The following is a 16,336-nucleotide window of genomic DNA, read 5'->3' as shown; positions in this document are numbered from 1 at the left end:
CTCCTTAACGGGGGGGCTGTGGTATCGCCTGTCTCTCCTTACCGGGGGGGCTGTGTGCGGCTCAGCGCCTCGGCCTGAGTCTCTCTCCCGGTGCCAGAGCTCTTCAAGCGCATCAAAACACCCCTGAGGTCGGAAACGCAGGCGAATTGACTGATAGAAAGTTTTTTTTATATATAAAACTTTCCGATCTGCTCAGCCCGGCTGATCTCAGCTCCTGTCTCACTGAGAGCACTTGTTTCATTTCGTACTTGATTTCATATTTTATTTCTGCAGCTGCAGTGCGGCGCTCTTCAGCTCTGATTTGCTAAAGTTTGGGAGAGATGCCGTTTATCACTATTCATTGTTATTAATTCTCCTTTTTATTACTTTCAGTGTTAAAAGACGTATTATTTTACCATTTGGTCAAATGTGCGCCTTGTGTTCTTGTTTATAGGTTATTTCTCATGAGTCCTTCACAGCTGGTCAATAAAACTTTTCTTGTTAACGAGTTAATGTGATTGTTTTAAGTGATTGTGTCTTTGCTGAGGACCGGCCCTGCTCAGGCTGCATGAAAATGATACGAAAGACCCGTGAACTTGAGATACAAATGATATAATAAAACTCCTTGGTTCCATCTTGTGTAGTATTGTGTAGTATACTGGAGCTCTTCATCATCAAGACTGGGCTGTAAAGTTATTATTATCATTATTATTATTAAGCTGGTAACTCTGCCCTCTACACGGAGACCGTGTGCGAGACACACCACCGAGCACAGCACGGACGGGCTCGAACACGGCAGGACTGGTCCAGACCGGTGTGGCGGGGCTCTGAGGGACAGGACACACACCCTGTGCTGTGTGTGTATGTGTGTGTGTGTCCTGTCTGGTGAACGAGAAAGAGGCGCGGTTTCAGTTCTGCTGAAACAGCTCGGTGCAGCCGCGGGTTCCGGAATCAGGCGACCGCGTAACTTTCCACTGGTGTCCGAGCCCACGCTGCCGGCGAGCGGCCGCAGTCCGCCCACGCCAGAGACCCACTGCCGGCCCGCAGGGACACGCACACACGCAGCGCGCCGGCGCCGGGTCCTGCCCGGACCGCAGTCTGTCTGCCTGACCCGGAGCGGAGTAGCCCATCCGCCCGTCCGCCTGTCGCCTGGGCTCGCCGCTCAGAGCCGGAGTTCAGGAGCCCCTCAGCCTGTCGCCAGTCGCCTGGGCTCGCCGCTCAGAGCCGGAGTTCAGGAGCCCCTCAGCCCGTCCGCCAGTCGCCTGGGCTCGCCGCTCAGAGCCGGAGTTCAGGAGCCCGTCCGCCCGTCGCCAGTCGCCTGGGCTCGCCGCTCAAGAGCCGGAGTTCAGGAGCCCCTCAGCCCGTCCGCCTGTCGCCTGGGCTCGCCGCTCAGAGCCGGAGTTCAGGAGCCCCTCAGCCCGTCCGCCTGTCGCCTGGGCTCGCCGCTCAAGAGCCGGAGTTCAGGAGCCCCTCAGCCCGTCGCCAGTCGCTGCCATGGGGACAAGGGCCGTGTGCGGCGTCTCGCTCTTCCCGCTGGTCCTGCTGACCCTGGCCGGTGAGTCCGCGAATTATTATTGTTATTATTATTATTATTATTATTATTATTTTCATGGTAACTGGACCTGTTTTCAGTTTTTATGTCTCATTATTTCTGTTTTCTTTTTGTTTTAATGAACTTTATTTTTGATTTCTGTTCTGTTTCGGGGGCTTGAGCACAGACGGGGCCGAATTTTCTCTCGCGTCCACTCCACCCGTGACCCACAGAGCGAAACCCCGCTGTCTCATCCACTCTGCCCGTGACCCACAGACCGAGACTCGATTATCTCTTCCACTCCACCCGTGACCCACAGAGCGAGACCCGACTGTCTCTTCCAATCCACCCGTGACCCACAGACCGAGACCCAACTCTCGACTAATTTTTATTATTATTTTAATGTATTATTATTAATTAATTATTATTTATATTATTATTCCGTTTCTGGGTAACTGGACCTTTTCGATAGCTATTTTCACAGTATTTATATCTCACTATTTCTGTCTTTTTATTTTCACTGAACTATTTCTGTTACTGTTTAGTTGCGGGGGCGCCGGGAGAAATTATTATTCCTCTCACAGACCAGAATATTAAAAAATCATCCGTTTCTCCAGCCTTTTTAATTCCATTTCCTCTGACGAGATGCGTGTTAATTTCTTTTCATTTTGGCCGGGCAGCGCCGGGTTTTAGCGCCTGACGCGTCCAGAGTTGAAATGCGTTTTCATGTGTATGTGCATGTCTGTGTATGAGTGTGTGTTTGAATGAAAGGATAAATTAATTCGTGTTTATGGATTAATTGTTTCGTATTTATGGGCCAATTTACTTGTGTGTATTTATAGATTACTTATTTGTGTATTTATGGGTTAATTTAGGTGAACGTGTGTATTTATAGATATTTGTGTATTTATGGATTAATTTAGGCGAACGTGTGTATTTATAGATATTTGTGTATTTATGGATTAATTTAGGCGAACTTGTGTATTTATAGATTAATTATTTGTGTATTTATGAATTAATTAAGGTGAACGCGTGTATTTATAGATTCATTATTTGTGTATTTATGGATTAATTTAGGTGAACGTGCGTATTTATAGATTCATTATTTGTGTATGGATTAATTTAGGTGAACGTGTGTATTTATAAAAATCTGTGTATTTATGGATTAATTTAGGCGAACGTATGTATTTATAGATTAATTATTTGTGTATTTATGGATTTATCTAGGTGAACATGTGTATTTATAAATTAAATATTTGTCTATTTATGGATTAATTTAGGCGAACGTGTGTATTTATAGATTAATTATTTGTGCATTTATGGTTTAATTTAGGTGAACGTGTGTATTTATAGATTAATTCTTTGTGCATTTATGGATTAATTTAGGTGATCGTGTGTATTTATAGATTAATTATTTGTGCATTTATGGGTTATTTTGGTGAACGTGTGTATTTATAGATATTTGTGTATTTATGGACTAATTTCCTTGTGTGCATTTATGCGTTAATTTACGCGTAATTTGTGTGTTTTTGGATGAATGTACTTGTGTGTTTGTGTAATTATGAATTCGGGGCTATGTGTAATGGATTAATTTTGTGTGTTTCTGGATTATTTTATAAATGTCTGCGGATTATTTCTTGTGTGTGGATGAATTTCTGAACTAATGTACGTGTTCGCGAGTGTATTTATGGAGTAGTTTTCTGTATTTATGAGCAGATTTCGTGTAGTTATGGGTGCGCTGTGTGTGTGTGTTCAGCCGCAGGTTCTGGAAGCGGCTCCGCGGGCTCGGTGCCGGTCGTGTTCGGGGAGGCCGGAGGTAATGTGACCCTGACGTGCCAGCTGGACGGCGTTACCAAGTCCTTCTCGCACATCAGCTGGTACCGGCAGGACGTCCGGGGGTCGGTGGAGCTCTTGGCCTATTTCAGCTTGTATAGCAAGAAGTACGACCGGTACCTCGGGGAGCTCCCCCTGGACAGCGGCAGGGCGAGTCTGACCATCACCGGCCTGAAGCTGTCGGACGCCGGCCTCTATTTCTGCGTCATGCGTGATGCTCTCCAGTTCACGCCCGGGAGCGCCTCGGCGCTGGCCGTCACAGGTGAGGCGGGGGGGCGATTCCGGTCCGATCAGGAGCCGGCTCGCTGGGACTTTCTGTTCGGCGGTATTTTCACTTTCTCTGCGGCTCAGTCGCCGGTAGTTGAGTCAGCAGAGGCGTCTGCCCGTCTGTTCAAACAGCGCTGAAATCAGGCATGGTGCCGAGGAATGCGACTGACTGTGACCCTCCTAACCTGACCCCTGACTGTGACCCCCCTGACCCTGACTGTGACCCTCCTAACCTGACCCCTGACTGTGACCCCCCTGACCCTGACTCTGACCCTCCTAACCTGATCCCCTTACCCTGACTGTGACCCTCCTAACCTGACCCCTGACTGTGACCCCCCTGACCCTGACTGTGACCCTCCTAACCTGATCCCCTTACCCTGACTGTGACCCTCCTAACCTGACCCCTGACTGTGACCCCCCCTGACCCTGACTGTGACCCTCCTAACCTGACCCCTGACTGTGACCCCCCTGACCCTGACTGTGACCCTCCTAACCTGACCCCTGACTGTGACCCCCCCTGACCCTGACTCTGACCCTCCTAACCTGATCCCCTTACCCTGACTGTGACCCTCCTAACCTGACCCCTGACTGTGACCCCCCTGACCCTGATTGTGACCCTCCTAACCTGACCCCTGACTGTGACCCCCCTGACCCTGACTCTGACCCTCCTAACCTGACCCCTGACTGTGACCCCCCTGACCCTGACTCTGACCCTCCTAACCTGATCCCCTTACCCTGACTGTGACCCTTCTAACCTGACTCTGACCCTGACTGTGAACCCGGGACCTGACCCCTGACCCCCGACTGCAACTCCACTGACCTGCCCCTGACTGTGACCCCCTTGACCCTGACTGTGACCCTCCTAACCTGACCCCTGACTGTGACCCCCCTGACCCTGACTCTGACCCTCCTAACCTGATCCCCTTACCCTGACTGTGACCCTTCTAACCTGACTCTGACCCTGACTGTGAACCCGGGACCTGACCCCTGACCCCCGACTGCAACTCCACTGACCTGCCCCTGACTGTGACCCCCTTGACCCTGACTGTGACCCTCCTAACCTGACCCCTGACTGTGAACCTGGGACCTGACCCCTGACCACTGACTGAAACTCCACTGACCTGACCCTGACTGTGACCCTCCTAACCTGACCCCTGACCTGACTGCAACTCCACTGACCTGACCCCTGACCCTGACTGTGCCCCTTGACTGTGGTCCTCCTTGACTGGACATCAGTGCTGTGGACAGACATTAGTGGGTCAGTGTTGGCAAGTCAGTGTGGGGTGCGAGTGGGTCAGTGTGGGGAGAGAGTGGGTCAGTGTGGGGTGTGAGTGGGTCAGGGTTAGTGGGTCAGTGTGGGGTGGGAGTGGGTCAGGGTTAGTGGGTCAGTGTGGGGTGGGAGTGGGTCAGGGTGAGTGGGTCAGTGTGGGGTGGGAGTGGGTCAGGGTGAGTGGGTCAGTGTGGGGTGGCAGTGGGTCAGTGTGGGGTGGGAGTGGGTCAGGGTGAGTGGGTCAGTGTGGGGTGGCAGTGGGTCAGTGTGGGGAGCGAGTGGGTCAGGGTGAGTGGGTCAGTGTGGGGTGGCAGTGGGTCAGTGTAGGGAGTGAGTGGGTCCGGGCGAGTGGGTCAGTGTGGGGAACGAGTGGGTCAGGGTGAGTGGGTCAGTGTGGGGTGGCAGTGGGTCAGTGTGGGGAGTGAGTGGGTCAGGGTGAGTGGGTCAGTGTGGGCAGCGAGTGGGTCAGGGTGAGTGGGTCAGTGTGGGGAGCGAGTGGGTCAGTGTGGGGAGCGAGTGGGTCAGGGTGAGTGGGTCAGTGTGGGGAGCGAGTGGGTCAGGGTGAGTGGGTCAGTGTGGGGAGCGAGTGGGTCAGGGCGAGTGGGTCAGTGTGGGCAGCGAGTGGGTCAGGGCGAGTGGGTCAGGGTGAGTGGGTCAGTGTGGGGAGCGAGTGGGTCAGAGATAGGGGCCGGAGTGACGCTCTGTGTGCTCAGACCCACAGGTCGAGCCCGAGGTCCAGCTCTTCTCCAGCCCAGAGGGCGACCGGACGGCGCTGCTGTGTGAGCTGAGGGGCGCCCCCCGGCCAGACTTGAGCACCCCTCTCTGGAGAGTGGGGGCAGAGGGCACCCCCCTGACGCCCCTGGACCCCGAGAGCGAGAGCGTGGGGTGGCTGTTCGACGAAGAGGACGTGTTCACCGTGTCCTCCTTCCTGTCCGTCCCCTCGTCTCGGCTGCGGGGACAGCGCGTGGTCTGTGAGCTGCGCTACGGGGACAACTCCTCCGTCCAGGCCGAGCGCACACAGCAGGACAGCGAGAGCGAGCAGGGTGAGGAGCGCCCCCTCCTCCTGCCCCCCCACCCTGTCCCGCCCGCCCGCCCGCTCAGGACTCTGCGTGTCGTTCCAGGGGCGTGCCCGCTGTTGGGGTTCCTGATCCCCCTGACGGCCGTCCTGCTGCTGGTGGCCGTGGTGGCCGTCCTGTGCGCCTGCAGGGCTCGGCAGAGACGAGGTGAGCAGCCCTGCCTGTCTGTCTGCCTGACTACCTGTCTTCCCGACTGCCTTCCTGTCTATCAGCTTGTCTGCCTGTCTGCCCTTCAGCTTGTCTGTCAGTTTTCCTGCCTGTTTGTCGGTCTCCCTGCCCATCAACCTGTCTGTCTGCCTCCCTGCCCGTCAGCCTGTCTGTCTGCCTCCCTACCTGTCTGTCTGTCTCCCTGCCAATCAGCCTGTCAGCCTGTCTCCCTGCCTGTCTGTCTCCCTGTCTCCCTGCCTGTCTGTCTCCCTGCCTGCCTGTCAGCCTGTCCGTCTCCCTGTCTGCCTGCCTGTCTGTCTCCCTGCCCATCAGCTTGTCTGTCTGTCTCCCTGCCTGTCTGCCTGTCTGTCTCCCTGCCTGTCTGTCTCCCTGCCTGCCTGTCTCCCTGCCTGTCAGTCAGTTGAAGGCTGGCTGGGCTCTGCAGTGGGTAATGGGGCTGTTTCCTGTGTCTGTGGTTTCAGCCCCGCCAGCCCCTCTGATTCCCAAGAAGCACAGAGGACCACCAGAACCCACAGCGCCGAGCCGGTCCAGACAGCACCGATCAGCACCGTCCCGGTCCATACAGCATAGCGAGGTGAGGCTCTGATACACTGACACACTGCAGTGCCTCTCCGGTCCTCTCACCACAGATCAGAACCTCCCCGGTCCAGCCAGCACAGATCAGATCCATGCTGGTTCAGCCAGCACAGATCAGAGCCACACTGATCCAGCCAGCACAGATCAGAACCACACCAGTCCAGCCAGCACAGATCACTGACACACTGTCACATTGACACTCCTGACTCCACTCCCTCCTCCTCTCCCAGACGGAATACTCCTCCCTCAACCTGTGACCCGCCTCAGCAGAGACCAGGCCCAACCAGACCTGGCCCGGCCCGAGACACGCCATCCTGGAGGAGATCCTTCCACACAGCCAGCGTGTGGGACTGCAGTGACCTCCCAGTCCACCCTGCGCTGGGAGGAGCATCTGTGTCCAGCCTGACGTACAGCTGCATTACATAGATTTACATCTCAATATCTACTTCATAGATTACTACGGTACATAGATCTACTTCTACTGCACTGGGACTGTAGCTCCTACTGTAACAGGACTGTTCTACTGCACTGGGACTGTAGGTCCTACTGTAACAGGACTGTTCTACTGCACTGGGACTGTAGGTCCTACTGTAACAGACTGTCCTACTGCACTGGGACTGTAGCTCCTATTGTAACAGGACTGTCCTACTGCACTGGGACTGTAGCTCCTATTGTAACAGGACTGTTCTACTGCACTGGGACTGTACTGTAGCTCCTACTGTAACAGGACTGTCCTACTGCACTGGGACTGTAGCTCCTATTGTAACAGGACTGTCCTACTGCACTGGGACTGTAGCTCCTATTGTAACAGGACTGTTCTACTGCACTGGGACTGTACTGTAGCTCCTACTGTAACAGGACTGTTCTACTGGACTGGGACTGTAGCTCCTATTGTAACAGGACTGTTCTACTGGACTGGGACTGTAGCTCCTATTGTAACAGGACTGTCCTACTGGACTGGGACTGTAGCTCCTATTGTAACAGGACTGTTCTACTGCACTGGGACTGTACTGTAGCTCCTACTGTAACAGGACTGTTCTACTGGACTGGGACTGTAGCCCCTATTTTAACAGACTGTTCTACTGCACTGGGACTGTAGCTCCTACTGTAACAGGACTGTTCTACTGCACTGGGACTGTAGCTCCTACTGTAACAGGACTGTTCTACTGGACTGGGACTGTAGCTCCTATTGTAACAGGACTGTTCTACTGGACTGGGACTGTAGCCCCTATTGTAACAGGACTGTTCTACTGGACTGGGACTGTAGCCCCTATTGTAACAGACTGTTCTACTGCACTGGGACTGTAGCTCCTATTGTAACAGGACTGTTCTACTGCACTGGGACTGTAGCCCCTATTGTAACAGGACTGTTCTACTGCACTGGGACTGTAGCCCCTATTGTAACAGGACTGTTCTACTGGACTGGGACTGTAGCCCCTATTGTAACAGACTGTTCTACTGCACTGGGACTGTAGCTCCTATTGTAACAGGACTGTTCTACTGCACTGGGACTGTAGCTCCTGTTGTAACAGGACTGTTCTACTGGACTGGGACTGTAGCTCCTATTGTAACAGACTGTTCTACTGCACTGGGACTGTAGCTCCTATTGTAACATGTAGTTTGTAATTCTGTATGACAGTCAGGATAGTTTTATCACTCGCTTGACCCTTTAGGATCAGAGAATATCGATTAGACTGGATGTGAGAGCCAAAGTCACGACAGTGATGAAACTGTTTTCGGCGGCTCTCCAGCCGCAGCCTCCCCGTCTGAGTGTGTTTCAGGCCAGTGAGGGTTATTTTTAGACCCAGAGTCACCTCGCAGTCTCAGCAGACGGAAAGTTTTTGCGCTCGGAGCGAAGAGGTGACAAGGCGCGCCGGACACGCAGCCGCGTGGTCGGTGGATGGGTATCCGCTCTCGCGCTGACTGTCGCGGGCTGGGCGGCTTGCGGTCGGCCGCGCGCCTCACACAGCGCGGTGACCCCAAAACCCACCTGAGGCCTGCGCCCACACACACACAGGAACTCGCTGCAGGACACTCAGGCACCTACACACACCCACGCCCGCGATACACAACCGGTTAGAGACGCACAAAGCGATGCCTGCGCGAGGCAGGAATGAACGTCCCCCCCAGAAAAAACCGTCTCTCCCCACACCCCACTGTCCTGCGTCCAGTCACTGTCCACTCACGCTCCTTGAAAGGCGCTATATACAGCAGGGCTTGTCGCTGACAAGGCTCGGGGCCGACGCGGTAGGAGCAGTATTGGGGTCTGTCGGTTGCGGATCTGGGGCGATGTCTGCGTGGACACCCCCCGTGTCCAGAGGCCGGCTGCTGGCGGGAGTGTGTGCGTGTCCCGTCCGGGGAGAAGCGGGCTTGATACGGCTCGGGCTGAGGACGCACCAGGACGTGGGACCCGTGTCCGAGAGCATTAACCACAGAGACGACTCCGCCCGCCCGCACGGAGAGCAGGACAGACATGTCTGTTATACTGACAGCGGACGAGAACGTGTAATATGGAAAAAGAACATTTATTTATAATTAATCTGTTAGGAACACTCTGTCGGTATCATATTCACGACACGAAGTGGTCTGGATGTCTCTCCAATATTACTTGAGTAGTTCCACAATAACAAGGCATTCCTTTTCTCCTTTGTATAATCTGACGTTCAATAAACCATTGAGATAAAAAAAACAATAACAAGGCACAAGACACAACTGATGTATGTAAAAACTGTGACTTGTGTTCTGATTTGTAATGACCTCGGACAGCGAATTGTTCTGTATGTTTTATTCTCTTTTTTTTTTGCATTCCTTTTCTCCTTTGTATAATCTGACGTTCAATAAACCATTGAGATAAAAAAAAACCCACAGGTTGGATCTTTTTTTCTGGTGCTGCGTTAGCATTGTCATTCTAGACCCACTCCCACCCCCACGGAGACACACGCTTGATTATCAAACCCCTCCCGCCTGTATCTGCCGGCGGCCGGACCCCCGTGTCTTCACGAGGAGCGCACGAGCGCGGCTGTCCTGCCCGGGTCCTCCGAACCGAACCAGCGCGCGCCCGAACCGCCAGAGGTTGCAGAGACACACCTCCTCCTCCTTCTCCTCCTCCTCTTCCTCCTCGCCTCTGAGGGCAAACTCGCCCCGCAGGTGAAGGGGCGTCGCAATCGGAGCGATCGCTCGAAGGCGCGAAACTGCGTGGAACCTGGGCGCCCCGTGGGACCGCGCAGGAGTCTCCAGTCCGCCTCGCTGAGAGCCCACGGCCTCGCCACTCCTGACCGGCTGCGAGTGAGAGTCAGAGACCGGCCTGCGCCCTCCTGTTCGCCCGCACGCAAAAGATACCCTGGTTCTCGGATGACAGAGAGCGAGCCTGCTCCGGCCACTGTGAGGGGGTCGTGGCCGTGGCGTGGGGGCGGCGTGTCCGTGGAGAGGGGAGAGAGGGCACGGCCTGGCTGCCTGGCCTGGCTGGTTCTTCTGTGCGCCGGTAAGACCGACCGGCTCCGTCTCTGAGACGTAAGCTGTCTCGCGTGGGTCTCGAAAATCTGTTTTTATTCCTTATTATGAAGTCAATCACAGGGCTGGGACAGACAGGGGACAGACCGACTGTCTCGATCATCTGTAACACGAGGGTCAGGGCCGGGACAGACAGGGGACAGACCGACTGTCTCGATCATCTGTAACACGAGGGTCAGGGCCGGGACAGACAGGGGACAGACCGACTGTCTCGATCATCTGTATGGATGATCAGGAGATTAAGGGATCCGATCAGGAGAGTTTCTATAGACTATCGGATTTATGTTTCAGAGCAGTAAAGTAAGAGACGACTATGTCTTGTACACGGAGAACAGAACTGATATTATTTTCTTATTGTTCGTGAATATTTTAATGATATCTCCTCTTCCGCCCCACACCTCAAACCAGCGCATTTAAAAAAGAATTTAACTTTATTGAATTCTCCTCGCTGTGCTGATTTATTAAAAAGGAAACGATAAACGGGCTGGGTTTTCATCGAATCTGTCGTATTAACATTGTAAATCTGTGACCTTGATAGTGCGGACTGTTAATTTAACATTAATTTAAAATGTATTATACATTAATTTATTTATACTGTAAATTTATTTATAAATTCATTTAAAACACAAACTGTAATTCATCAAATAACACAAACTGTAATTCATCAAATAACACCAACTGTAATCAATTTAATCATATCAACTGTAATTAATTTACAAAGCCATCTGTAATTCATCAAATAGTACCAACAATAATTAATTTAAAATACCTGCTCAAATTATTCGAATAATACCAACTGTAATTAATTAAAAAATGTCAACTGTAATCAATAATTCCAGCTGTAATTAATTTATAATACCAGCTGTAATCGATAATTCCAACTGTGATAAATTAATTTAATAATGCCAACTGTAATTAATAATTCCAACTGTGGTTGATTGCTAAGTCCCACTGGAACAAATGTAATAATGCCTGTAATTAATTTAAAAATGCCCACCATAATTGAAAATGCCAACTGCTATTACTTAAACAGCAGCTTCATACCAGCTTTCAGTGTGGGGACAAGTCCCCCCAGTGCAGTCTCACTGGGTGGGCTTGGGGACTAGCAGATACCCCTCAGCTGTGACAGCCTAGACTCTTCACCTGCACGGGGTGAAGTTGGGGGAGCAGAGTCCTGTACCCCTACATTCCTGGAACAAGTCACAAATCTCACCACGCTCCTGTCGGGATCGGATCACATGGACGCAGAGCAGTTGGGAAACGTTGTGTTTTGAAGTAAGATCAGTGCTGATTTGCCAGAAGTGGCAAATTCTAATTCATTTGCCAAACAGTCATATTGTAGTTCAGGTGGGCAGCTGCATCAGCATGCGTAGTCTGCAAAGGAGCGAGTAACAGGTCTATTCCTGCTGAGAATAGAGTTCACACCCGAGGAAGACTTCACAGCCGAGACTGTGTGTTCTCTCATCTCTTTTCAGCAGGGAATAAGCCTTTACTTGTTCCTTTGCGTTAATATTGTATTAGCAGAATAGCAGTCGGAGTATCAGGGCACTACAACTGCTGAATGACTTCTGGGATACATGACCATCTTAGACAATCACTCGTTTTATAACATGGATATTGAATTGTGTATTGCCTTGTGATCTGCACTGTCTGCACTTTGCCCTGTGTGTCTCCTGTCTACAATCTCAATGTCAGTGCCCTGCCTGTATTTGCTTTGTGGACCAGGAGGAACGATATTTCGTTCCACTGTGTGCTTGTATGTGGCTGGAATGACAAATAAATGTGAACTTGAACTTTAATACGGGGGGGGCATTGTAGTTTAAAGCAAATCAGTCATGTAATCACTAAATGCTTGATGTCCTTTTTATTCTGTTTTGGAATTATTTGGAATTATACACTACACTACACTACACTAGACTAGACTACTCTACACTAGTCTACTCTACACTAGACTAGGCTACACTAGACTAGGCTACACTAGACTACACTACACTGGATTATACTAGACTAGTCTACTCTACACTAGACTAGACTACACTAGACTACACTGGGCTAAACTACAGTAGACAACTGTACACTACACCAGACTACACTACATTAGACTACTCCAGACTAAACTACTCAACACTACACTAGACTAGTCTACTCTACACTACACTACACTGGATTATACTAGACTAGTCTACTCTACACTAGACTAGTCTACTCTACACTACACTACACTGGATTATACTAGACTAGTCTACTCTACACTAGACTAGTCTACTCTACACTACACTACACTGGATTATACTAGACTAGTCTACTCTACACTAGACTAGTCTACTCTACACTACACTACACAGGATTATACTAGACTAGTCTACTCTACACTAGACTAGTCTACTCTACACTACACTACATTACACTACACAGGATTATACTAGACTAGTCTACTCTACACTAGGCTAGACTACACTAGACTAGTCTACTCTACATTAGACTAGACTAAACTACACTAGACAGCTCCAAACTACACTGCCCTGGATTAGACAAGACTAAATTACACCAGACTAGACTACTCTACCCTAGACTAGACTAGACTACTCTACCCTGCACTGAACTAGACTCCAGCCCTGCCCAGCGCTGACCCGTGTGCGTGTGTCGTTTCCAGTCTGCCCCAGCAGTGCCTCTCGGGTCCTCGCCCGGCCGGGGGACCACGTGCAGGTGACCTGCGAGCTGCCCGCCGCCGTCCCGGCCGACCAGGTCCGCTGGTTTCGAGACGGGGGGCCCGCCGGCGGGCTGAGGGAGCTGGACGGCGGCCGCGGAGGGGGTGGCGACAGAGGGGCTGCCGGCCGGCAGCTCTTCTCCCTGCGCGTCCGCGTCAACGCCAGCAGCGACGCGGGGCTGTATTACTGCGCCGAGTACAGCGGGAGCTACCTGAGGTTCGCCGCCCCCACGGCGGTGATAGTGACAGCAGCCGGTGAGTCCGGGTCCAGAACACCGCCCCCTACTGCCCGCTGTCCGCCACTGCTCCACACAGACACAGCCCTCACAGAACCTGGCGCGATCTGCCTTTCTCACAAGAACAGTAGAAGCGCCTTCTGTTTTTTTAGCCAGTGCAAGACTGGCTTCTCATGCTTGCCCTTTGAAGGGCAAGAGCCACGCTGCTCTCGTGGTTCGGGGTCAGAAAGAACCAGCGCTGACGAGCGCGTTTCAAACCACAATAACAGGAACATGTACGTGGTGGTCTGTTAAACCTCCAGTTTCTCACCAAGCAGGCGAGATGTCCAGGTATGCGCGGAGCTCTGCTGTGCACTTCAGACCGAGGCAAGCAGACTTCCGGTAAACCAGCAGGCTTGCGAACACCTCTCTTTTAACCCAGCAGAAATACTGCTCTCGCCTTCGAGACGACATTAACTACCACTTAATTGTAAACTTGTGGTGCAGATCACGCGGGAACGTGTGCGGTGTAATGTCTGCTGTCTTTTTCTGCTCGCTAGTACCTTAGTCGTTACAGAGACTAGTGAGCAGGAAGGGCCGCATCGCGTCACAGTTCGTGGGAACTCGAATGCGAGTTTGCGACAACGTGGTGAGAGTAGTACTTTCGCAAATTCACGGTTTTGTGCCTAATTGGGAATTCGGCTTTTTTTTTTCTTCTGTTGCATCAACGAATTCATGTTGTTTCCGAGATGTACCAGCCGGTCCCCAAGCCCGTGTCCCGCCTCTCGCTCGGGGGGGGCGTTGCTCGGAGGCGTCTGTGGACGCGGGGGCAGAGCTCTGCCAGCAGCAGCCCCCCTGGGCTGCTCTCCCGCTGGACGGGAGGGGGCAGGGGGCCGGAGAAGTGCAGGAATGAGCCCGGCACGTGAGACTGATCTCCTCCCTCCCAGGTGCGCCAGCAGAGGGCGCCCAGGTGTCGGTGCTGGCGAAGGGTGGTGCCCGCGGGCAGGGCGTGGCACTGCGGTGCGCCGCGGCCGGGCTCCGGCAGTCCTGGGTCCAGCTGAGCTGGCGGGAGTCGGGTCTGCCCAGGGAGCCCGCGGTCCCGCGCAGGGTACTGGGAGAGTCGGGCCGCGAGCCAGCCGGGAACCGGGTCGTCGGCACCCTGAAGCTGTCCTGGGAGGAGTGGAGCCAGGGGGCGCTGTGGTCCTGCCAGGTGCAGACTGCCCCAGACACCGTCCACCACAGCCGGAACATCTCAGCACTGGCCCTGCTGAGGGAGGGTACAGCCTGCCTGTCTGTCTCTTGGGCTGCCTGTCTGCTGCCTGTCTGTCTCCTGGGCTGCCTGTCTGTCTCTTGGGCTGCCTGTCTGCTGCCTGTCTGTCTCTTGGGCTGCCTGTCTGCTGCCTGTCTCTTGGTCTGCCTGTCTGTCTCTTGGTCTGCCTGTCTGCTGTCTGTCTGTCTCTTGGTCTGCCTGTCTGCTGTCTGTCTCTTGGTCTGCCTGTCTGTCTTTTGGTTTGCCTGTCTGCTGTCTGTCTGTCTCTTGGTCTGCCTGTCTGCTGCCTGTCTGTCTCTTGGGCTGCCTGTCTGCTGCCTGTCTGTCTCTTGGTCTGCCTGTCTGCTGCCTGTCTCTTGGTCTGCCTGTCTGTCTCTTGGTCTGCCTGTCTGCTGTCTGTCTCTTGGTCTGCCTGCCTGCTGTCTGTCTCTTGGTCTGCCTGTCTGTCTTTTGGTTTGCCTGTCTGCTGTCTGTCTGTCTCTTGGTCTGCCTGTCTGCTGCCTGTCTGTGTCTTGGTCTGCCTGTCTGTCTCTTGCTCTGTCCATTTCTCTGTCTCCTCTGTCTATCTGCTTGTCTGCCTGTGTACTAGTTTGTCTCTCTATTTGCCTGTCTGTCTCTATGTCTCTGTCTATCTGTCTGTCTCTTGGTCTGCCCGTCTGCTGCCTGTCTGTCTCTTAGCCTGCCAGTCTCCTCTCCTCTGTCCCCTCTTTCTGCCTCTTTAACTGTCTCTCTGCCTGTCGGCCTGTCAGTCCGTCTCTGGCTGTCTGCTGCCTGTTTTTCTGTCTCTTTCTCTTTGTCTGCCTGCTGTCTGTCCCGGTGACCCCTGTCTGTGTCGTTCCAGAGTCCTGCTCCCTCCTCCCCGCTCTTCCTCCCTCGGCCTGCCTCCTCTTCCTCGCTGCGATCCTGTGTGCCAGCGCCGTGGCCATCAGACGCTGCCCCCCTCCATGCCTGGACGGACCCCTCCGTCCACTCAGCTGTGACACTGGCGCAGGTCAGCACCACGTGCGGTCACCACACCGCAGGGCTGGACACTGGCGTCTGGACCTGTGAGCCCAGGGCCTGGGCCGTGCCCACAGTAACCCCCCTCTCCTGTGTTGGCAGCTGGCAGGGAGAGTCGCAGACGGACCCACCAGGAAGTCCCGCAGCAGGTGAGACGGGCGCCTCCACGGGCTCTGGACTCTTTTACTCGTCTCATGAGTGCGTTATTGTAATGACATTTCTCTGCGCCGCGCAGAGGAGGGGCAGTGAGGACGAGCTGGTGACCTACATTCAGGTGGACTTTCAGCGGAGATCCAGAGACAGGAGGCCAGAGCCCATCGCAGGACAGACCCTGTACAGCCCTGTACAGCCCTGTACAGCTGTAAAACAGACCTGTACAGCCCTGTACAGCTGTAATACAGAGCCTGTACAGCAGTAATACTTTAACTTTTGTTTTGGTGTGTTTTGTTTTGTTAACTTTCTACATACTATAAATAAAGAGCACTTTTCTTTCTACCTTGTGGCTACTTTGTGTGTTTATTTATGATCCACATCTCGAAGTTCCTGTTGTACGACACCCTGCACCAGTGTCCCAGTCGGTGTTATAATGATCGTGAATGAGGTGTCCAGAGTACAAGTACACCCTGTCAGTCACAGCATCAGCTTTCTGAGGCACACAGATCATCCTGCATTTTTACCCTGATCTCACTGGACTTTACTGCACTGGACTGTGCTTTTACCCTGATCTCACTGGGTTTTACTACACTGAAACTGTACTCTTACCCTGATCTCACTGGGCTTTACTGCACTGGACTGTGCTTTTACCCTGATCTCACTGGGCTGCCCTGTACTGTGCTTTTACCCTGATCTCACTGGGCTGCCCTGTACTGTACTGTGCTTTTACCCTGATCTCACTGGGCTGCCCTGTACTGTACTGTGCTTTTACCCTGATCTCA

The 16,336-nt window shown here is 52.9% G+C and overlaps 2 protein-coding genes across 3 annotated transcripts; both read left to right on the top strand.

Moving 5' to 3' along the window:
* Positions 1 to 952: 952 nt before the first annotated feature.
* Positions 953 to 9,398, top strand: LOC148640102 (immunoglobulin gamma-1 heavy chain-like). The gene is made up of 8 exons (XM_088620656.1): positions 953 to 1,123; positions 1,294 to 1,534; positions 3,267 to 3,605; positions 5,594 to 5,923; positions 6,002 to 6,103; positions 6,586 to 6,698; positions 6,931 to 7,282; positions 8,301 to 9,398. Exons 2-7 carry the CDS (start codon positions 1,474 to 1,476, stop codon positions 6,955 to 6,957), a joined length of 972 nt encoding a protein of 323 aa, XP_088476782.1. The 5' UTR covers positions 953 to 1,123; positions 1,294 to 1,473; the 3' UTR covers positions 6,958 to 7,282; positions 8,301 to 9,398.
* Positions 9,399 to 9,551: 153 nt separating this feature from the next.
* On the top strand, positions 9,552 to 15,896 carry LOC148640101 (uncharacterized). 2 transcript variants are annotated; one of them, XM_088620649.1, is made up of 6 exons: positions 9,552 to 10,181; positions 12,864 to 13,172; positions 14,080 to 14,409; positions 15,244 to 15,393; positions 15,504 to 15,550; positions 15,637 to 15,896. In XM_088620649.1, the coding sequence occupies exons 1-6, from the start codon at positions 10,052 to 10,054 to the stop codon at positions 15,817 to 15,819; spliced, it is 1,149 nt and encodes a 382-aa protein (XP_088476775.1). In that variant the 5' UTR covers positions 9,552 to 10,051; the 3' UTR covers positions 15,820 to 15,896. The 2 variants fall into 2 exon arrangements, with proteins under 2 accessions (XP_088476775.1, XP_088476776.1); XM_088620650.1 differs by lacking the exon at positions 15,244 to 15,393.
* The last annotated feature ends 440 nt before the right edge of the window (positions 15,897 to 16,336 follow it).

This window comes from Lepisosteus platostomus, chromosome 26 (assembly GCF_059453375.1).
Source record: "Lepisosteus platostomus isolate fLepPlt1 chromosome 26, fLepPlt1.hap1, whole genome shotgun sequence".
Classification (NCBI taxonomy): Eukaryota; Metazoa; Chordata; class Actinopteri; order Semionotiformes; family Lepisosteidae; genus Lepisosteus; species Lepisosteus platostomus.
The sequence above is the reverse complement of the archived record's forward strand: the minus strand, read 5'-3'. Positions and strand labels throughout refer to the sequence as shown.